At 40.2% G+C, this 23,954-nt stretch overlaps 1 protein-coding gene across 1 annotated transcript in view; it reads left to right on the top strand.

Annotated features, from left to right (window-relative positions):
• The window catches only part of ANKFN1 (ankyrin repeat and fibronectin type III domain containing 1), a 925,115-nt gene that overhangs the window by 751,606 nt on the left and 149,555 nt on the right, over positions 1-23,954 (top strand). The window contains exons 10-12 of the mRNA XM_089692527.1: positions 16,052-16,151; positions 17,556-17,688; positions 19,234-19,350. Coding sequence (XP_089548653.1) covers positions 16,052-16,151; positions 17,556-17,688; positions 19,234-19,350 — 350 coding nt within the window. The remainder of the gene's footprint in view (positions 1-16,051; positions 16,152-17,555; positions 17,689-19,233; positions 19,351-23,954) is intronic.

Raw genomic sequence — 23,954 nt, 5'->3', positions numbered from 1 at the left:
TTCCGTTCTCATTGGATGTATCGGTCTTCTTTCCTTCTTGCTTTGATAGTCGGCAGCACGTTGTATTTTGGATTTAATTTGAGCATTTATGGTGGATTTTACTTAAAAAAAATTTGAATATTAATGTTTTAGCGCTGCACTTTTGCATTGTTTGTTTGGAGGTTTTTGTATCTTATACCTGTGTTTGCTGCTTTCACTATAATATTTGTCAATCTGAGTACAAAAATTTATTGGGATCCAGCATAAGAGTTTCCTCTAAAAGCAGCTGACTGCAGATCCTCAAACGAGTATGTTCTAAGAAAAACAAAAGCTGAGTGCATCTAAAGCAGCCCATAGATTATACAATTTTAGTTCTCTCCATCAAGGGTAGAAGGAAAGAAAAATGCTTGATTTCCCCCTATCAACGCAGTCCATGTTGATGAGGGAATCCCTCTAACCGCCAGCAGTACTCCAACAGGCTGGTTGTACTAAGGTCAACCAATGGATTGACTTCAATAAAACCAGCCTGCCCATAGATGGAGCGAATCACCGCTGGTCCCTGCTAAACCAGCCTAGATTTGATCCATCTATGGCCAGCATTCGAGTATCAGCTGATGGACTGGTGAATTGGAATCAATGCATGCAGCTCATCTTAGCAAGTGGCTGAGCAAACACACTTCCTTTAGCAAGAAGGAAATCTGTATGGTTGCTTTGTGTAGCATAGAACCTTTTTTTTAATTTAGTTGGGTGATATGCATAAATAATTAAAGTCAATATTTAATATACGATTAATAAAGTAAATGTAAAACCATTTTTTCAGATTAGGGAATGGATAAAACTCATGTAAGGTTTTTTTTTCTTAACATCCGTATTCCTCTGGGAATATTTTCCTTCACTTCCTGTCCCAAAGACCCAACAGAAAGGGAGACCAAAACTCATCAAAGGAAATCTCATCTTAAAAATGTGTCACCACAACAAGTGTCCCTGTTGGAATATTTTCCCTCTTTTCCTGTTCTAGTGACAACTCAAGATTTTATCTTTTCGACCTCAACACCAGGAAAAATAGAGAAGGTGGATCAGTGACACAGACATCAATAAAAACCCAAGAGAGGATTTAACCGTTTGCTACACTATCTTTAGCTTAAGAGCTTTAGTTAAGAATTTGGCATGCACCAGTACATTTATAGTTCCTTTTGCTGGGTAGATCATATGATCTACAACTCTATTTCTGGCTCTCTAAGACAATACTGTCCATGAATTGTAGTGGCATGTAATGGTTCGCCTACTGATCCTTCTTCTGAAAACTGACTTGGTTGTTTTGGCTGAAGGAATTTTGATGCCAGAAATGATGGCAACTAAATCTTCAGTCCTATTAAATTTTACCATGTGGGTTATTTTGCCACTCTCATCTCACCTGAAACAAACTAGTAGAACTATACCCCAGAGTTAATATATAACTATGTTGACAGACTTGCTGTGGTAGATACATAAAGAATAATAGAAGGGTGGAGTATGAGGGCATGGAAAGTATCTCAGCCCCCGCACACCGTGCAAAGCTGTATGTCATAAAGATAATAGCAGCCTCAACAAACTCTGTTCAAGCCACACCCTCCAACATGTTTTGCCTCGGCCCTTGGGCTTAATCATGGAGGTAGGGGGTTCCCAGTGTCAGCCAACGGGATTCTTCAAACAGAGCTTTGAAAGCCTGAACGGAGACCCAAAGATTTTTTCAGAATGGTAGAGTACTTACATTTATTAAAGACAAAAATACACTCTCTGTAGTCCCTAATGATGTGAAACATTCACAATGCTTCTGGTAACCAGAGACCATGTGTGACCAAGGGAACTTGGGAGAAACATTTCATTATCTCAAAATAATAATTTAATTTTTAAATGCTGGCATGTGCCTTGCCGAATCAAGTTATTTGAACATTTGTTCTGCTTTATGATGCCTTTTCCCAAAGATGGAGAAAATGTTACGTATTATTAAAATGAGGGTTGGTAAGAGGACCCAGACACGAGCTATGAGAGCCCAAAGTGAACAGAAGTTGTATAGATACCAGCGCAGCAGCAAACTCTTCCTGGAAAGTATATTAAACTAGTATCCAAGTCTATATGCTAAACTATAACTTTCATATGGTTGTTCACAATAGATAAGCACAGATAAGCTGAGGTCTGAAGATGGGGATATAGACGATACACTTCACAAATCTCAGTTCTTTTTCCTCTCTTTATTTCCTAATCGCGCCACATTCCTCTGCAGCATACAATAGCCTTCTTTTAATCTGCTAATTCTGGATCCTGTTACTGGTATGTTTTTAGCCTTCGTGTATTTGGCATCTGATTTCAACAGGCTCATTCCTGTGCCACACGAACTGCCCTGTGGCTTCACCTTTTATAGAAGCTCCCCAAACAAATACTTGTAGTCGGCTGACCTCTGTCCTCCCCTGGCAATCCCTCTCCATTCTCTGTGGTTTATTAGAATGAATGTATTAACAGGCCATTGACAGCTCCTTTCATACATTGCTAAAACAGTCCTGTTGTCAAAGGCTTTGCAAGCTACAGAGTGACCTCTATGTCCCGGGATTATCTGAATAATTCCTTAAAGTCTCCTTTTTTTTCTGTTGCGGTTTATGTGTGCGTACCGCCCTTCAGAAAAAATAAATTGTAAAACCCGCATAAATATATAAAGTAGAATAAAAAATGTAGGGATCACTCTGTCCAAAATTGTTACAGTGAATCTGAACTGGCAATGCTGGCCTAAATTTACTGCCAGCTTCAAGATTTCCTGGATACTGTGGTGGTTTGTACGGCATGTTTTATAATCTGGACCTTAAATCTCTGCACATCATTCTATACCTAGACCACAGCACACTGCTCATCAGTATGTATGTTGTTTATTTTGTCTATTTGCCTCATATTGTATAGTTCCATATGACTGTATTCTGTGGGCCGTGCTGTATATTACATCTTCCGTATTCTGTGGGCCGTGCTGTATATTACATCTTCCGGACAACTGTCATCCCTACTTTCTTCTATAACTCAGTATGTGTGATGCACTTGGTGATGGAAGATGGAGCCTGACGTGAAGAGGTAGGCGGCTCATACACCTCCAGCTTAGAGCCCCTGGTAAGGTAACAGGAAATACGAGAGCACTTGGCGGCATGAGTGCCTGACCGTTCTCGCAATGAAGGTTCATCTGTACATATCCAGTTGCAGGGTGGACCAGGAATGCCGTGCAGCAGAGATGGCAGGCTGGCAGGTCACTGGCAGACAGACAACAGGCACTTGGTAGACTAAAAGTGGCTGAGCAAAGATAATGGCCACAGCCCCTGGGTGCAGAGCAGAGTCAGGCAAGCCGGATTAGTAAACTGGTAGGCAGGTCAGGCGCAAATGGCAAACAGGAGAGTAGCTAGAGTCCAGGCCAGAGGTGGTAACTATAGTGCAGGTTTGGAATAGGGAGCGGAGACATAGTCCAGAGGCAAGTCATGGGTCAGTACAGGCAGAGTTCATACGTCGTCAAAGGCAGATCAGGTAACAGTAGATCAGATGCAAGAATGGGTAGCAGGTATACAGGAAACGTTAAAGACCATACGGCAATGATCCAGTGCATCAGTGCTGTTTAAATAGCCTACCAGGCACCTGTCTTAGTGGCCAGTGTGCACCCCGGAGTGTGCATGAGCATGGCTCACAGGAATTCTGTACTTGCGCACACTTATGCACCTGAGCACATTACGCCCTTCCTGACAGTATGCCAAACGAATGCAAAATACCAATGGGGGGCAGATCATAGGGGAGTATATGACATCGGGGAGGGTGGCAGATAGTTGAATCTATTGCTTTCATCTGCATCAAAATAGCACAAGGTTACCCTCCTAGAAGGATCTAGCATTTTCTAAAGCACGATTTATATACTGTGTGAACACATACTCTCCAAAGTCAATCAACAGCTCTGTCCAGAGTCACTTCCTAGATGGTGACTCAAGTGGCCTATGCAGACCCGTCAGCTACAGCAGACCTGGAGCTTGTATTAGGTACGTAGAATAACGTTTTCAATCGCAGGATGTTTCTTAGCACAAAGGGGGTTCTAGGAGCTGTTGCTGATGGTTTAAGTCTACTTTAAAATGAATAAATAAAAGACTGTTCAATGACAAGTTGTCAAGATTCCAGCTCAACAGATCTGATGGTGGATCTATGACATATTTTTTCATGGGAACAAATATTATACCATCTTTCTTAATGAGCATTTGACTCAAAATTGCACAAATCTTCAGACTGTTGTTCTGTTCAGAGGAGCTGAAACTGGCCATGCATGTATTGAAACTTTGATTGAAAAATCAAAAGATCTGTGTGGAAATTATTGGCTGAATTGTGACTCCATCCTGTCAGATGTAGTTGCTGTTTAGGTATTCAACAGCCAAGGTGTCGCAGCTGCTTGAATACGATCGCTCTCAGTGGATATTCTTCCATCCACTCTGTTGGAAGAAAAGTCTATGCGTACACGACTAGTTTTAGATCATCCATTCTTATTCTGCCCTTGCACCTCTACGGGGGGCATACATTGGGGTAATTAACTAAAACTGTAGAATGCAAATCTATTGCAACTGTGTGGTAGCCAATCAGCTTCTAACTTCAGCTTGTTCAATTACACTTTGGCCAAACAAAATGGAAGCTGGTTTCTATGCACAGCTGTGCCAAATTTCCCATTCTCCAGTTTTAGTAAATCAACCTCATGGACTAAACAGGGCTAAACAGCATGGACGGAGATATCTCTGGTTTTTAGCTATTGTATTTAAGCAGCAGTGACAATGACAGCTGCTTGAATACCCGAACGGTCATTGCATCTGATAGGATGTGTTCATCATTCAACCATTGTGGCTAATCACGGCTCAAATTTTCAGCCATGTATAGACAGCTTTACACTGATCCATTAGCATTAGATGTTGGAATACTCTACTGGGATCTAGAACACTTTAAATGACAATTTTGGTCAGCCTATTACACCAATGGAGCCCCCAACATATGAAAGAAGCCACTGTGTGATTCAGTGGTGTATCTACAGATTTAGGTACCCCAGTGTCGAGTTTGGGTTATGTGTCAGCTCTTTTTACTGCGCCCTCCTGCTATTCACTTTATTGCCCAGATATTAAATATACATTTATGCAGGGAATCCACTGATGAGGAAGGAAGGAGAGCTGGCACATAGTGCACAGGTGTTTGTCAATGCATTTATTCTTGAATCCTTTTCACTCGATATGTGACAAAGCACAGTGACAAAATGTTGGTTACAAACTGGCCTCAAAGACAGGGACTCTTTTTTTCAGATTTGACCATTGTTCCTACACCATGACACCATAATGTGATACAAATTGCCAAAGTTTGCCTTTAAAAGTACTTAGGTGCTGTTGGATATTTACTTTTCATCTTGGCAATTACAAGGGTGAGTCAATACATTTCCGCATGTTTGCTATAATAATCTGTAGTTTGGCTGTGCTGATTTCGGCACATGCATGCCCAGATATGGCACCTATGTCGTTGCATTATCAAATTTGATCTTCATCACATGGTCGTGCCAATCTCCGTTTGCACCAAGGAAGAATAGCGAATAGTGGTTCATTTGTTTGTGGTATGAAGGTGTATAAGGAGCTGAAATCCACCAAAGACTTTCATTACAATATGGAGACAGTGTTTTATCATGGCAAACTTTACATGCGTGGAAGATGCCTTCAGAGGTCGTCAATTTGTCACAGACCAACATGTGCAAAAAGCAGCGCATACATGACTGAGGGACAAACCAAAAACATTTTTGTGATGGTATACACAAGCTTGTAGAACCCGGGGACAAGTGCCCATAAATATGTTCTTTATTGCTTTAAACACAATTATTATGCAAAAGATCAACTTTCTTTTTTTATGGTTACTGTTTATCGTTAAATACAGAAAGTTTATCTAGTTCTTCTGCAGCAGATTTGTTTTTAATCATTTGTTGAAGGTTTGTAATTTATGTCTGGCTTGGATAACAAATGTCGCAAACCCCCAGGGCGACACAAAATTGTAAAAAGAATTTATGTGTGTTCATACATTAAGTATACATGCACCGAGTTTATGCTCTCCAAGACAAACACTATTGCTAACAGTAAATTTGATGTCACTTTGCTGTCAAATAAGTGGGCCTGTAAAGCTGCGAATGGGAAAATACAAGATGTTTATGGACACATTATTTATTAGAGGTATTTCAGTTGGATCTTCATGCTGTCTGACTAAATGTAACCAAGAATTTTGACTAGGCACAACATATATTTTTCATATCTATCTATCTATCTATCTATCTATCTATCTATCTATCTATCTATCTATCTATCTATCGCCATTTTGTAATTTAAAATATATTTGTAACTATACCATTTCTCTTATTTTTGGATAGAGTAGTGAATAGTTTTTGCTTTTTGTTTTTTTTAATGTTCTGGACTCCTGGTGATAACATTATTAGCCATTTGTTCCCATCAGATGCGTTTTGCATTTACATAAAAGTTCATAGGAATGCAGGTCAAAAGTACTTGCCAATGAACTCTGAATGATCTCAGAAGCATCACAAACTGATGGGCAGCACAGTGGCTAAATGGTTGGCAGTACTAGGGTTGTCGGTTCGAATACCAACTGCGGCACCACCTGCCTGGAGTTTGCATGTTCTCCCTGTGCCTCTGGGTACTCCGGTTTCCTCCCACACTCCAAATTACATTACATTACATCGAGTTTATATAGCGCCAAAGGGTTTGCTCAGCTCTGTACAATAGAGGGGGGGACAATACATGAAACATTACAGCAACTACAAACAGCACACGAGGGGTAAGAGGGCCCTACTCTTTGGAGCTTACAATCTAGGAGGGAGGGGGTAGTGGTACAGGAGGAAGTGGCTGTGGGGGATGGAGTGGTAGGAGGAATGAAGGAGATCAGCAGTTAGGTGAGGGTGGGGTAGGATTCCCTGAAGAGGTGGGTTTTCAGGGAGCGCCTGAAGGTGAGGAGGGAAGGTGACAGTCTGATGGATTGGGGTAGTGAGTTCCAGAGGATGGGGGAGGACCTGGAGAAGTCTTGCAGGTGTGCGTGTGAGGAGGAGACCAGGGAGCAAGATAGAAGGAGGTCCTATGAAGAGCGAAGGGTACGGGTAGGGTGGTACTTGGGAATCAGGTTGGTTAGGTAGTTAGGGGCAGTGTTGTGAACGGCTTTGTAGGTCAGAGTGAGTAGTTTGAATTTGATGCGTTGGGCGATAGGAAGCCAGTGGAGGGATAGGCAGAGGGGGGTGGCAGAGGTGGAGCGCTTGGTGAGATGGATGAGTCTAGCCTCTGAGTTCAGGATGGTCTGAAGCGGGGAGAGCCTGCACTGGGGTAGGCCGGTGAGGAGGGAGTTGCAGTAGTCAAGGCGTGAGATAATCAGGGAGTGTACGAGTAGTTTAGTGGTGTCTGGGGTAAGGAAGGAGCGTATCTTGGCAATATTGCGGAGGTGGAGCCTGCATGTGTTTGTAAGTGATTTGACATGGGGTTGGAAGGAGAGGTTAGAGTCCAGAATGACTCCAAGGACTTTGGCTTGCGGGGCGGGATTGATGGTGGTGATGTTAGTAGTGACGGATAGGATGGGGGGGGGGGCGCGGGCAGGGGGGAAGACGTGCTGGTAGGTTAACTGAACCTTGTCTAAATTGGCCTTGTATGTGTATGTATGAATGTGAGTTAGGGACCTTAGATTGTACACCCCTTGAGGGTTAGGGACGTATGTGAACGTACAATATATATATGTAAAGCTCTGCGTAAATTGATGGCGCTATATAAGTACCATTAATAAATAAAAATGTCAACTGACATGAGGGAAATCTCCAGTAGGGCACAAATATATGTTTTAATCTGTTTTATTTAGGTTTCAAAGAATACAGTGCAAAAACAGAGATCATGTGCAAAATATTCTAATATACAGTACATCAGCTCAAACATCACGGTTTGGGAGTACAGTATCAGAGCACGTACTGTATCTAGTGCTGTAGAAGAGCACATTGAAACTACAAACTGAAACTGTATACTGTACATGGGGAACCCATAAGGAAAGCAAGAAGCATCAGTTTGCTCCTGGCCACGGTTTAGCCAGGTTGGCAGTGAACAAAAAAGTAGCCAGGTTACAAATACGGCACGTGTGAACTAAACGGGGCACCAGCTGAAAGTACAAGAAAGAGAAATCTTACAAAGTAATTAGAAAAGCAAAGAGGTGGCATAGAAAAAGAGAGTAAGTGTGGACATATGGGCACAGATGGTGCAGAGCTGAGCAGGAGAAATTCCACTTGGTGATAGGAAGGAATGGGCGTTGCTCCACCAAAAGAGCACGACTCCTCCACTGGGCAAAACGATGTCTGGAAAAAAATGCTCCCCGCAGGGGATCAAAACAAAAAAATACCAATAGTGAAGTATTGCTAGATTATACAAATTTATTGAAGGACGAGTAACCGCAACAAGGTGGATGCATCCAATAAGAATAAATGATTGCAGAAAGGACTAACCGTCCTATCAGATGTAGTGGCCGCCGGAGCTCCACGATGCTCCGACGGCGTGACGTCACAGCGTGCGTAGGCTCCTCCCTAAAAACCAATCTCTTCAGGGAAACCTACCCCACCCTCACCTAACAGCCGATCTCCACTCCTCCTACCACTCCATCCCCCACAGCCACTTCCTCCTGTACCACTATCCCCTCCCTCCTATATTGTAAGCTCCAAAGAGCAGGGCCCTCAAACCCCTCGTGTATTGTATTGTCACTGTATTGTCTCATGTACTGTCCCCCACTATAATGTACAGCGCTGAGCAAAGTTTTTGGCACTACATAAATACTGTATAATAATTCAGTACTGATTCAGTGCAGTTTTAAAAAGAGTCCTGTACGATTTCTGAGCAGTGCGGTCCAGTGCAGGTGCCGATTACAGACCATTGACTTCTATGGGAACCGTTCACACATGTGTGATCAGGATAAAATCCTGATCTAATCCTGTCCTGAACCTGATGTAAACCTAACATGAACCGATGAACAACTACTGTGTCAATTATCTCTGAAACCTGAGCTTCAGTCCGCACCACACGTGTGTGAATCAGCTCTGCAGGGTAGAGAGGTGGCATGGCAAACTGAACTAAGTAGCAAAAGGTTTCCCAAGCCTGGCTATGCAATGTTCCCAAGTTGTATGAATCTGAAAATAAAGTCCACATATACCTGTATCAGTTATGTTTTTAGCTGTTTGCCCAGAGTTCAGAGAAAAGTCAGAAAATATTGGTAACACCCAGGCTGATGTAGGTCCCGTAGCTAGGGTTACGTATGTAAAAAGAAATGTACTCTACCCCTAACACTCACTGTGAGAGTAACACAGTGCCGCTTTGAGATTTTAATCAAAGCAATTGCTTTCCATGTTTCCAGTTTCTCAAGTACAACAGAATTCCGTCTGTCAGTGATTCACCGATCTGAGACATGAGGAAATCATCTTCCATTCTGTTGTAATTGAGCAAATCATTTTCAAGGAATGTAATTATCAATGGAATACTTTTAAACATAATTAGTGACTGAACTAGATTGACCTACATAACCACCTTGGTTTCCTGCTCGGGTGTGAAAATGGCTATAGACATTTGTAAGGGCAGTTGGATGCACAAGAGCAGTCCAAATAATGGAAACTCATAGACATTAGAAAGGTGGTCAGAGATACAAGTGAGATTCAACCCTCAAAGGAAAGATGCTGCATGAATGTTTATGCTAATTGAGGACATGAAGGAAGAGATGACAGAAATAATTGACCTTGGTTCAGTCATAGTGGAAGCAATAGTTATGGCCAAAATTATCCAGCACATCTGATTGCTAGTTCCTCTAAAAGAAAAGAAGTGAATATGCGCACATTGCACAGCGTATGTGGGAAATTGACCTGAGCACAATGCTGGCTGGCGAGTTGATTTTTGAACACTTTTTTTATTTTTGTTTTTTACTGATATGTGGGAAATTGACCTGAGCACAATGCATTTTTGCTAAATAAATACATTGTGGACACTGAGCACTTTATTGAACATTGAGCATGTTTTTGGATGTTAGGAGTTTTTTGAAATATTGATTGATTCATCGTATTTTTTTATTTTCAACACTTTGTGTTTATTTATTTGTAGGATAGCACTGTGACATTGAATTTGCTTGGTTATTAAGGAAATAGTGAACCCTGGTAGCAGCAGCAGTCCTGAGTAAGAGATACATAACCCTATTTGTTTTTCATTCAGTTATTTATTCATTTATATTAGTAATATTCATAGCGTGGGTAGATTCCAATTTCATCCTTTTCCCCTAAAAGTTGACTGTACACATACAGTATTAGGCCTACTGTTCCAACAAAATTATCATGCCTCAAAACATTTTAAACACTTTTAATTTTGTGTGATGGAATTGAAAGTGCGAGGGTTCTGATGGTACAGAAAATTGTTTTCAAATTAGTCCTGGTATGTAAGGAGCAATCATTCAATTCTGAAACAATCACTTTTGGCTTTTTTTGGTTTATTGTAATGTTTGATATTATTATTATTATTATACAGTATTTATAAAGTGCCAATAGTTCGCTCAGCGCTGTACATTACAAAGGGGGACAGAACATGTGACAGAACAATACCAATACAATGCAAAACATGAGGGGATCGAGGGCCCTGCTCTTTCGAGCTTACAATCTAGGAGATATGATATTGTGAAAATTGACGCAAATTAACTCACTATTTTGTTGCAATGAATATTAATTTCAGAAATCTTAACACTGACACCCAATCTGGCCTAAATCCCTCAGATGAGTTGATGAGCATCTTAGTCCTGATGCACACCGGACGTTTTTACAGCGGCTGTTTTTGGCTTTTGATGTTTTTTTCTACAGCCAGTAAACCCCCCCCCCCAGCATGTTATCCTATGTGTCCATGCACACATAGACTGTAATCAGTGTTTTTTGAAAGGGCTGTTTTTTTAGCTGGAAAAAAAACGCCAGAACTAGTGGGTTTCTAGAGGAGTTTTTTAGCTGTAAAAATGCTCTAACGCTGAAAAACGCCGTACATTGTGGCAAATCACGGAAAACCAGCGTTTTTGGATGTTTTTTGAGCAAAAAAAAACGCAAACTCGAAAAAACATGGCAAAACGCCACTAAACACTAATGCAAAAACGCTGAAAAATGCAAGTTTTTAACGTGACATTACACAGCTAATGTTACCAGCGCTCTCAAAACGCCCCGTGTGCATGGAGCCTAAAGGAGGAAAGCAGAAGATTCTCAGGGGGCATTATCACCAATACCAAAATGGTGTGAAAGTCCTCTAAGGTGTCCGTTTATGACACAGAGAATAGCTGCGATTCAGAGGATCGCAGCTATTCTCTGGTCATTCTCAGTTTGACACTCTGGAGATCAGCGAGGAGCAATGTCAGCCCTTCACTGGAGATCTGTGTTCTCCCTCCAGATTCTCCAGCCCAGAGCTGCAGAATCGGAGGAACCGCAAACTAAGCAGAGATAATTTACCTCTGCTTAGTAAACTGATCTTTTACTGTAATCTCGCGAGATTATAGTAAAAGCAACCATTTTCCAGCGTTTGTAGACCATTCTCCCTTCGTTTGGAGAACTGATCTACATTGCTTCATAAAAGGCATTCACAGGAGAACTGTGTTCTCCGAGAATTCCGGAGAACTGAGCAGCGATCATTTACCGCTGGTTCATAAACACACCATAGTTCTAAAACCTTTGTTTTTGCATAAGAATTGACATGTCTTGTAAAGTATAGCATTCAATATGAACATGAAACAACAAGAGATTTATACCAAATGGCAAATATGATTGCCGCGCTAACATTGCTTGTGTTAGTATGGCGATCCCTTAGTTTTTTTTTTTTCTTTCAGCTCGCTGGATTCTATGAAAATAACTTATAGTGCAGGTTTCACGAAGTGGGGGACTGCAGTCCGGACACAAACAGAGCCAGACCGCGATCGTGCCATTATCAGCCTGAGTGGCCATGTATAACTAGTAGTGCCGATCTAAGCAGAAGACGTGTGTTGTCTTGCTGCTACTCAGGAATAGGGGTGCCGTTAAGTGACACTATACAGTATTGTATACCATGGGAGCAAAAGTCACCGCTCCCCTGGCCCAATCTGTATCGGTGTATATGTGTGACGGCCTCTGGTCTCCTGCCTGGATGCTGCTATGATTCTCATAGCAGGAGGTGCTGCATAAAGGGACAGAGGGTGGGATTCTTTTCATATTAACAAGACCCGTAATCACCTGCATGTTAATGTAATAAGTTGGCCAGCTCCCGCCCTCTGTCCCGATATGCAGCACCCCTGCCCCCACCTGCGGTGAGGCTGATAGTGGCGGCCGGGCAGGAGACCAGAAAGAATGAAAATACCCAGCTTCAGTGTGCCTCTGCCCTGGTAGGACTGTGATGGGAGGCTGAATGATGACAGGGGGACTGTGATGTAAAGGGGGTGAGGGAGCTATGACTGCAAGGGGCATTGTGATGTGTAAAGGGGGCACTATGATGTGTAAAGGGGAACTGTGATTTGTAAAGGGGCATTGTGATTTGTAAAGGGGGCAGTAGGATGTGTAAATTGGCATTGTGATTTGTAAAGGGGGTACTATGATGTGTAAATGGGCATTGTGATTTGTAAAGGGGGCACTATGATGTGTAAAGGGGCATTGTGATTTGTAAAGGGGGCACTATGATGTGTAAAGGGGGCACTATGATTTGTAAAGGGGCATTGTGATTTGTAAAGGGGGCACTATGATGTGTAAACGGGCATTGTGATTTGTAAAGGGGGTATTATGATGTGTAAAGTGGCCTTGTGATTTGTAAAGGGGGCACTATGATGTGAAAAGGGGCATTGTGATTTGTAAAGGGGCTACTATGATGTGTAAAGGGGCTACTATGATGTGTAAAGGGAGCCCTATGATGTGTAAAGGGGCATTGTGATTTGTAAAGGGGGTACTATGATGTGTAAAGGGGCTACTATGATGTGTAAAGGGGCTACTATGATGTGTAAAGGGAGCCCTATGATGTGTAAAGGGGCATTGTGATTTGTAAAGGGGGTACTATGATGTGTAAAGGGGCATTGTGATGTGTAAATGGGCATTGTGATTTGTAAAGGGGGCACTGTGATGTGTAAAGGGGGCACTATGATGTGTAAAGGGGGCACTATGATGTGAAAAGGGGCATTGTGATTTGTAAAGGGGGCACTATGATGTGAAAAGGGGCATTGTGATTTGTAAAGGGGGCACTATGATGTGTAAAGGGGCATTGTGATTTGTAAAGGGGGTACTATGATGTGTAAAGGGAGCACTATGATGTGTAAAGAAAAGGGTTAATTGCTTTCTGTGTCTTCCTATCCAGCTGCTTCATTTGCTTCTCATTTCTTGTCATGGTCTTGGTGTAGCAGGGATAGAAAGGGAGGGGAAACATCCACAACACAGTCCCAAACAAAAATAAAAACCAGGGCCAAGTTCTAGCTATTTCTCAGGCTGTGTAAAACCAAAAAGGTTTTGGCTGGGGTTGTGCTTTCATTTGTGGGTAGATAGAGGCAGATGAAATCACCCACTAGCATGTGTCTGAATCTGCATTTCCTGTTGTAACAAGAGTCTTCCATTCAGAAACTAGAAATAAAAAAGATCCCGTATCACAAAGTGCAGAATTACGCAAGTTGGCCCAGAAGTGAATGTGCATTATATCACTGTATTGGCTTACGGGGAGTGTGAATCATGTCATTGTGTTGGCCTTTGCCTTCCAAGAATGAAGTCATGACATTGGCTTTTGGATTAAAATCATAATAATGTTGGCGTGTTGTGATGAAATTATGTTGGCATCAAATTGGCGTGAAGACCATTCTCCGTAAGTGTGATGGCATAATACTGGCATTTGGGACCGGACACCTGGTATATTAATATTGGCAAAGAATACAATAGAAAGTCAAGCCAATGACAGTCATCCACTTTAGAATCTAAAAAATATATTCCGGAGTTTGAGGACTATTCTATTTTAACAGCAGCTGTTGCTATTTACAGACACACATTCAACATAAATTGAACATACGCATGCAGTAAATATTACATTTGCCAAAAATGTAGCCACTCTGACCTGGAAAATTCAATGCTTTTTCATGCATAGTCATTGAGACTTTTTGTCCAAACATACATCTGCTACTGATTCCTCGGACATTGTGTCAGCCTTCTGCATAGTTCACTGGTCAACAAATGTGATCAGCGAATATTCAGTGCATGTCAACCAATCCATTGCAACAGATCTGAAGTCAGAAACTCAACTCTGGTTGCCTTAAAGCAGAACTTCACTCTATCAGTCAACATTAACTTACTGTAATCCTTATGCTGCTTGCATTAGTAAGTACATGGGAAGATATATTATATTTTGTTTAAACTTTTTTTTTTTTTTCAACATTACTTCAGCTGCCTCCTGGTTTCTGGCCTAGGCCAAAAAGATGTCATACATCCCATCAGTCGTCATGGGTATTTTTTTCTTATATCTGGTGGAGGGGTTTTCTCAGTTAAGCACACCCTCCTGCCTGCATGCCTGAGCTATGGGCTGATGGATTCCAGGAAGTAAATGCTACATGATGGCCCTTACTCAAGATAGCAGCCTTAATCAGGGCTGTTTTTCCGTCAATATTTGCATTCAGACCAGTGATTAGTCTTGCAATTGGCAATTAGAATTTGTCAGTTGTGTGTGTTTTCACAGATTGCTGCATGCCTACCTTCAATTTAAAAAAAGATATAATTACTTGATTCTCCTGATTTGAAATCTAATTCACTTGTTACTAGTCATCTGCATGAGAACAGGAAATTAACAGGGTTGGAACTGCCATAACTTTGAGGGTCCTTTAGCTCCATAATATGCTTCAGATAAGTAAAGCTGCTTTCACAGTGATCCGCTTTTGCACTAAAAAAAAAGCAGAAGAAAAACATGTGACCATGTAATCCTATGGAAGTCTTCACACTGATCCATTGCAGGTCCGCTGCATTTTTTAAAATCCTGCTTGCTCTATTGGCATGGTAAAAAAAAAAAAAACACACCTCCCCATTGAAATTAATGGAAAATGCATCAAAAATTCACCAGCGTTGTTTGTGCATTTCTTGAGTCATGTCCCGCATTTATGTTTTTGCCACATTTTTGCTACATATCATTGTGAAAATAGCCTAAAGCATAATAAAGGAGCACATAATTTATACTGTATGTTGGGTAGCACAAGTAATAAAACATTAGCACTGATGTTCATATTCTTCTATAGGCCCATTCACGACTGACTGCGAGGTGGCAATATACATCTTTTTCACAGAAGCTTTCACTGCACACTGCTGCATCTATGTTGATTTCACTGCACACTGCTGCATCTATGTTGATTTTACTGCACACTGCTGCATCTATGTTGATTTCACTGCACACTGCTGCATCTGGGAGGATATACTGGGCAGGGGTCTGGCTGCTTGAGTAGTTTGCTGATGGTCACTCTTCTGTGGTCAGCCTCAATCATTAGCTACTTCCAATATTATATCCACTTCACTTCTTGTATATAGGAATAGCTCAACCTTATATCCCTTTAAATAGCAATTGACACATTGCAAACCCCTCATTATATTGAGTTAAGTGAAGCAAATTGTTGAAAAGAGAGAACAACACAATGAAGGAATTAGTCATGTAGTCTACTCGGTGTTAATCTGGGCTTTAACCTTTCTCAGGATCCTGGATGGAGAGGTCAGCAATTGTTAAAAGGAGTCCTGTAGATTTGATTGCTGGCTGCTACCTGGTGTTTTGCTCTGAATAACCCGATAATGGAGCTGATGTCTCGTTAGAAAAGATTTTTTTTTTTTTGCCCTACTATTGTGAAAACTTCTAAGAAGGGCATACTGAACTATGTTTCTGGACTGCTGAGGAGTTTTACGGGCCGATTACACAACATCCGTGTTTTATGGTGCTGTTTTATTAAAGAAATATCATAAAACTCAATGTTTTGCAGACACTTAAAAATGTATACGATTCCCCTGTGTGCTTCATTTTAGAAAGTGCGAAATTACAAAACCCGAGTCGCAAGCAGTCCGTGTCCAGAAGTCTGAAGCATCTTTTCCACTCATCGAACAAATTTGTCAAGACATTAAAAAGGTGGGTCATGTCTGCACTGGCAAAATTAAATCTGGCTTGTTTCTGTAAGATTGCATTTATTTTTCTTTGCTTACTTGATGGAAATGTGTGTTTTTTTTCCTCATAAATAGCCACGCACAGAGAGTGTTTCAATGTACTTTTTCGTATATGTAATATGATTATAGACCCTGTATATATTCACTTTGCATATAAGAACTTTGTATATTTATATCACTGCAAAAGAGTTGTTGTCTTAAGCATTTCATATTATAATCATCCGATGGCTAGATATAATGTGATAATATAATCACTTTATTTCTGTATACAGCTTGTAGATATCTAATGGGTTATACTGGTTCATTACATATGCAGGCTCTGCTTCTTTCTTAATAGTTGTGGTCTAATGATGTTGCTTCACTGCCTCATGTCTCTGTGGGCCATGCTGGCCTGATTGAAATCAGCATAAATGACTTATTGTCATGTTCTTCACTAGGAAATTATACACTTGAGCTCCAAAAAGTGATGTGTGGCTCACACATTGATACCTAATTAAGATTTAAAACTCACAGAATTTTATAATGGTGCCTGAGTAGAGGTAAATTGAAATCCTGTGAGTGCAGGGTATCATGGACCTGCCTCCTGACTGTGCGTCACCACAGCATCCATGCACTCACATTAAATGATGCAGAGGTCTTGGATCCAGAAATAATAAAAAAAAGAAAGAAAACCGAGAAAAATATAAGTGTAAAGAAAGCGCAAAAGAAGCATTAGGGAGAGAGTTTGGCTTTTTTTTTGTAGTTTACAGCCCTAGATACATGTACTTACACCTTTTAGAGAGAAAACAGGTGGCGCACACACCTAGTGCATTATCCAAGGTTACTGTATATCTTACCACTTTAGGGAGCTTTTAGAAACATATATAAATGTGTAAAAGAAATCTAATGGTAAAATATGGAATAGTGAGCAAAGAAAAAAAAGTTACATCTTGGTGGCCTGTGATATTTTGATGAGAAAAATATGGCCTTAATGTATTGAGTCATAGTTTTATAGGAGAATTAAACATTTCTACCCTAAAATAGCCAAACCTTTATTTGCTGTCATATACAGACAGTTAATAACTGGATCTTACATTGCCTTTGCTATCATCATTCTGCCTGGGAAACGAGTCATTTGACCAGATCGGAATTTCTCAGGAAATCTTTTGTTTTTTGAGAATTTACTTTTTTGTACAGTTAACTTTTGGCATCTGAATAATGCACCAATGGTTGCCATCTTGTTTTTGTAGAATCAAATAGACTAGGCCATTCCTCTCCCTACCACTCAGAAGCATTCGATGCCAGAAATGTGACAAAATAAAGAGTCATAATTATACCATTTTAAAGTATTTTTGTCAATAGACTTTTTATGATTATGTTCCTTTTGCAGGGGTTTGTACATAGCTGTGATATTTTATTACAAAGATAACATGTTGGTGACCAATGAAGATCACATACCAATAGTGGAAATTGATGATTCTTGTACCAGTTCCATTATGCAAGATTTTCTCTGGTTTACAAAGGTAAACTGCTCTACTTTTACCATTTTCTGTGCTAAATCCAAGTGTAATGGGATATCTAGTTTAACCCAGTAAACTGTCTCTGAACTATTGATTGTACCTATTGATTGATCTATTGATTGTACTATCTATTACCTATCATCCCTGTATTAAAACTGCTTCCGCTTTCTTGCTTTGCTGTGCAAAATAATTCAGTATTGTAAGACCATTATCAGTATTATGTTTTAAAAGCACAGACCAACCCATTCTATGAAGCCAACTTCAACACAACATGCGTAATATTCTAAATAATTTCTTTGTTATGATTAGGGCAAACATAATGTTTAAAAATCTATTTTTTAGGTAAAAATGAAATATTGCATATTCATATATTTATTATAGTTTATATACAGTATATTTTTAGCGCTTGCAGGTGGAGGCACCTTTTCACATGTGTATCTCTCTTTTGGCAGCTTATTGAAAAAGTCTTAAAGGCTTCCATTATAAATGGGCCTTCTAGTTTTATGATGGTCATGTGATATTTGATGTCAGCCATATATCTCTTTCCCAGTGCTGGCCCTCTGGTCATGAAATCAGTAATTAATATTTCTTTAGGTAGTGTAAGTTTGTTGATATAGGCAGCTCTAGAGTACGCTCAGGTAAAAAAGTGTGCAGGCCAACTTTGGACAAGACCATGTCCTTAGGAGCAACTTTAGTATGTAGTTAAAGTAACCCAGGGGGTGTCAAACCTGCGGCCCAATACAAAATCATAAACTTGCTTAAAAATGTTGATTTTTGGGACTTTTTTTGTAAAAATGTGTTTACACTTAGGGACATTGTCTCTTTAATGGACTTTTATAAGTTTTATCTTCCCAAAGAAAAATCTTTGACTCTTCACAATCATGCCTTATTCATGTAATTAGTTTTTGGCAGCACCCTTATTTGTGATCAACTATTTTCAAGGATGAAGCACACAAAGAGCTTTTTCTGCTCATCAACTCTCTTTATTATTATAATTTCCGTAATTTTTTGTTTCCCAAGACAATTCCTCTTCTTCCAATGCGGCCCAGGAAAGTCGTAAGGTTGGACACCCCTAAAGTAAACCTTTTTTCTCATAAATTTTATAAACGGTATAATACACACAACTTGACATCAGATTTTTTTTTTAGCTCTTCAAAGCACCTCTGGGGCGTCCAGGAGATCCTATATAATACTTTCATAATTATCTGATAGATTTCTGTTTTCTCTGCAAACCCTATAAGGTCATTTTGGAGCTTGATCTCCCCAGATAATTACAAGAGCCTTAGAGGCTAGTATAGACTTCCACGTTGGACTGGTAAATGAGAGGAGTGGGTTTTTTCCCAGGACAGTAAAAGTTAAGGCTCTCTAGAACAGAAAGGGCCTCCAGAGAGTTGCACAGAAATCAACCGGAGGGTTAGGACAGGTTATTGAAGGAGCCACAAAGTACTAATGTATTGTTAGCCTGAACAAATTGATGTACCTATTGTACTTTCTTTCTTTGTTGCTTAGCCAGTTCTATTTTTGAACTGTGATATGTTTACCATGCAGCTGTCTTGTATGTGGGATGACATCAGGTGGTTGCGGCAAAGTATGTCAATCTCGATGTCCTCATCTACAGCCTTACAGGCCCGGCAGAAGATGCTGGCAGCAGCTGCTCAGCTTCAGGTTGGTATAATTAGATTGTAAGCTTATTTCCTTTATAGTCAACTTGAAATCTCATTCTTGTATTCAAGTGGAAATCAATTTTACCTCTGTTCATTTTCTACCTATCATCCACTGTTGCTGTTTGGGTGTATGTCACATAAGTACTTTGGGTCCAATTTGTAGAAGGCCTTGTCAATGGGAAGGTGGTTTGTTGTGAATCCAATAGGCTACACTTCATGCTGCAAAATTTATCTAACTGAGAATTAAATAAAAAAAAGTTGGGTATTTTTTTGGAAATTATATAGGTCGACCACTTGTGTGTTATTGCAATTTTACTATCAATGTGATTTTTATTATGGAAGTAAGATGTTTTGCATGACAAGGTTTAAAAAAGCTGGGGAGATTTTTCTGTCAGAATTTAAATGCTGTGGCAATATTCCAATTTGTCTATCATATTTAACCTGAAGTGGGGGGAAATCTCCTTCATGGGAACACAAACAGCAATAAAATGCAACTAGGGGTTCAAATATTTTCTCAATTGTCCCAGAAGAGCAATTGAAGCTACTTAAATCCCAGACATAGACAGAGAACACTAGCAATGGAAGAGCAATCAATACATACTGTATAGTCCTGACACTCTCGCATTTTGCCCACAACGTTCCATAAACATTTTCCAAGTATTCCCTTAATAATGTTCCAATTGATTTAATGCATACAGTACACAATGCGTTCATAAAGTATTCAGTCCTCCTTTAAAATGAAAAAAATAGAAATGTTTGTGAATTTATTAAAAAGAAAAAATGGATTATCACATGTACTTAAATATTCAGATCCTTTACTCAGTGCTTTGTTGAAGCACCTTTGGCAGCAATTACATCCTCGAGTCTTTTTGGCAAGACGCAACAAGCTTTGCATACCTGGATTGGGGGATTTTCTGCCATTCTGTGCAAATCCTTTCTAGCTCAGTCAGGTTGGATGGGGACTATCAGTGGACAGTCATTTTCAGGTCTCTCCAGAAATATTCAGTAGGGTTCAATTCAGAGCCCTGGCTGTGCCAGTCTAGGGCATTCACAGAGTTGTCCCTAAGCCACTGCTGTGTTGTATTGGCTGTGTGCTTAGGATCATTGTCATGTAGGATGGTGAACCTTCAGCCCAGTCTAAGGTCCTGAGTGCTATGGAACAGGTTTTCTTTGAGCATATCGCTGTACTTTGCTCCATTCAGCTTTCCCCTAACCCTGACCAGTCTCCCAGTCCCAGCTGCCGATAAATACCCACACAGCATGATGCTACCAACACCATGCTTCACTGTTGGGATCGTATTGGGCAGGTGAGGAGCAGTGCCTGGTTTCCTCCAAACATAACATTTAGAATTGAGGCCAAATAGTTCAATCTTTGTTTTATCAGACCAGATAATTCTGTTCCTCACAGTTTGAGAGTCTTTCAGGTGTTTTTTTGCAAACTCCAAGCGGGCTTTCATGCTTTTTGCACAAAGGAGAGACTTCTGTCTGACCCAGATTGTTGGAGGGCTTCAGTGATGGTTGTCCTTTTGGAACTTTGTCCTCCACATAGGATCTCAATTAGAGTGACCATCAGGTTCTTGGTCACCTATCTTACTAAGGCCCTTCTCCCCCGATTGCTCAGTTTGACCGGGTGACCCGCTCTTAGAAAAGTCCTGTTTGTGCCAAACTTCTTCTATTTGAGATATATGGAGGCCACTGTGCTTTTGGGAGCCTTCAATGCAACAGAAGTTTTGTATATCCTTCCCCAGATCTGTGCCTTGCAATAATCCTTTCTCTGAGCTCTGCAGACAGTTGCTTTGATCTTATGGCTTTTGCTCTGATACAGTATACAATGCATTGTCAGCCTTTTATAGAGAGGTATGTGCCTTTCCAAATCATATCCAATCAATTTACTTTACCACAGGTGAACTCTAATCAAGGTGTAGAAACAAGAGAAATGGGAGGGACCTGAGCTAAGTTTCAAGTATTGTTCAAAAGGGTCTGAATACTTACAGTATGCCATGTGATATTTCCGTTTTTTTTAATTTTTCTTACATTTGCAAACATTTCTAAAATGCTGTTTTCACTTTGTCATTATTATTATACAGGATTTATATGGCGCCAACAGTTTGCTCAGCACTTTACAATATAAGTTATTATGAGGTAATGAGTGTAGATTAATGAGAAAAAACATGAATTTAAGCAACTGTAGTATTGGGCTGTAACATAACAATATTGAAAAAAGTGAAGGGGGACTGAATGCTTTATGAATGCACTGTAATTACTATATATACTTTTTTTAAATGAAAAATCACCTTTCCGCTCCATCTTCAGTGAGCCGTCATTTTCTGTGACTGACATTAAATATGATTTTCACTTTCTTGTAAATACGGCAGCAGTGTTCTAGTTGTAGATGACCCTGTGACTTTTTTTTTCTTTGTTTTTTTTTTTTCACATTTCTAGTATGTAGTTACCTATACATATATGTACATTCTCCCTCTAGTGGCTGTTTGAGTTTCACACTCTTTGTCCAGCAACTGCTAAAAGACAAACTTGGCCTCACAGAGAGTGTATTGTTTTTAATTAGTCACCTGGGTATCAGGTTTGCATTGTGAGAGAAAAGCAGTATGGATATGGAGATAAGGTGTGCATACACATTCTGTGCATACTTGGGTACTAGTGTCACCAGGCTTGTGCACAAACATGAACGCTGGGCTCAATCATGTCTTATGACAAGGAGCGGACTGACAAGTCATGGGGCCCCCGGGCAATAGGGGATCATGGGGCCCCTGTGTCCTTGCCCAATCTCAAAAAAGCCTATGGAAAAGGTACCAGGAGCATCTCATGGGGCCCCCTACTGACCCCGGGCCCTCGGTCACTGCCCGAGTTTCCAAATGGTCAGTCCGCCCCTGCTTATGACTATTTAATTTGAGAGGGATGGGGAGGAGATAAGTGGTAGTTGGCATATATGGAGATTTTGTGACTGCCCTAAAGAGATGGAACAGTCGTCTTGTCACTGAATTCCAGGTATGAATTTTTTCCATACTATATGTGTGCATATATGAAATTTGTGAGGTCCTTGTGGAAGCAGATAATCATTTTCAATAATCAATTGAATCAATAATCCATTACGGCTTGTACAGTGAACACCGCTGTCTTCAAGGACCCATGCCAAGTGGCACCAGAAGCTATAGACCTTGTAATGTAAAGGTCAACAATACTGTATGAACAATGAAGTATGGTCCTGGGAAGCTATACACTTGTCATTGGAAAGATGGTAATTCACACCAGGTCTGGGACTCCCACTTGATATGGACATAATCTCCACAAAGCAGTTGTATATCAATCTTGGAGAAGGAAGGAACAGAGTTGTAGTGTGAACCCGTGTATAATTTATTTATTAAAAACAGATAACGGGTAGACATGTGCACGCCAGAAATTTCTGTTTCATTTTGGATGCATTTGTTCATTGAAAAATTCCATTTTGTCACGTGTTATGTTGATCTAATTCTTTTTCAGAATTCATTTTCTATCTTTGGCATTCATTTTGTATACAGGCGTACCTCGGTTTACGACTTTAATGCATTCTCTGGGATGTTTCATAATGCGAAAAATTCATAAACCGAAACGCAGTTTCCCATAGGAATGCATTGAAAACCAATTCATTCTGGAGGTCAGAAAAAAGTAAAAAAAAAGTTTTTTTTCTGTTCAGAACTCTTTAAAAAGTGCACTTTAAAGGCATAAATACTGTACAGGGACATTAAAAATTAATTTGTAAATGGATTGAAAACCAATTATTCCATTCCGGAGGTCAGAAAAAAGTCAAAAATAGTCTTATCTGTTTGTAAAGTGCACTTTAAAGGCACAGGCTCAGCGCTATAAACCTCCCAGGCACAATGCATCCTGGAGAAACTAGCTTCATATTGCGAAAAAAAAAATTTGTAAACCGAGGCATTATTTTCAATGGATTTTCATTTGTAAACCGAAATTACATTAACCGAGGCATTCGTAAATTGAGGTACGCCTGTATTGGCCCAGGTGGATTTGTAAAATGTTAGTTTTTCCGGCAGATTGCTATACTGTATATTCAATATATTATCGATTCAGATGGATTCAAAATGGAAAGATTTGTGGATGCTAGTCCAATCCACCAAGAGAATGGGTGGCATGAGCTGATTGGACAATGTCGACTGGCATCATATGCATCTGAATTAATAAATGGAACAAAATTCTGATCCATTTGTTGTCCAGATCTAAATTATCACATTAATCTGAATATTGAATATATTTCCCAATAGACCCGAAGTACTGCATCATGTGATGTCATCCGAGTGAAACAAATGCATTCACTAATTTCGTTATAACTCTTTTTCGGATTCTTTAACATTCATCATTTTGTCCATTCAGAGATTCGTATACATCTGAATCTCCAAAAATTAAGTTTTCATCCAAAAAAGGAATCATAACGAAATGAAAGGCACATGTCTAATAATGGGTACTCACAGTAAAAACAGTGCCACCACCCACCAGCATGCATAATGACATCAGCCACCAAACTCCAACGCGTTTCATCATGAAAAGACATCATCAGGGAATTGTTTTTACTAACTATATATGCGGGTTCAC

Source organism: Staurois parvus, unplaced genomic scaffold (assembly GCF_062004578.1).
Source record: "Staurois parvus isolate SC_StPar_1 unplaced genomic scaffold, SC_StPar_1.0 ptg000592l, whole genome shotgun sequence".
In the NCBI taxonomy this organism is placed as follows: Eukaryota; Metazoa; Chordata; class Amphibia; order Anura; family Ranidae; genus Staurois; species Staurois parvus.
Note: the sequence above shows the minus strand (reverse complement) of the source record. Positions and strands in the feature narration are given on the sequence as shown.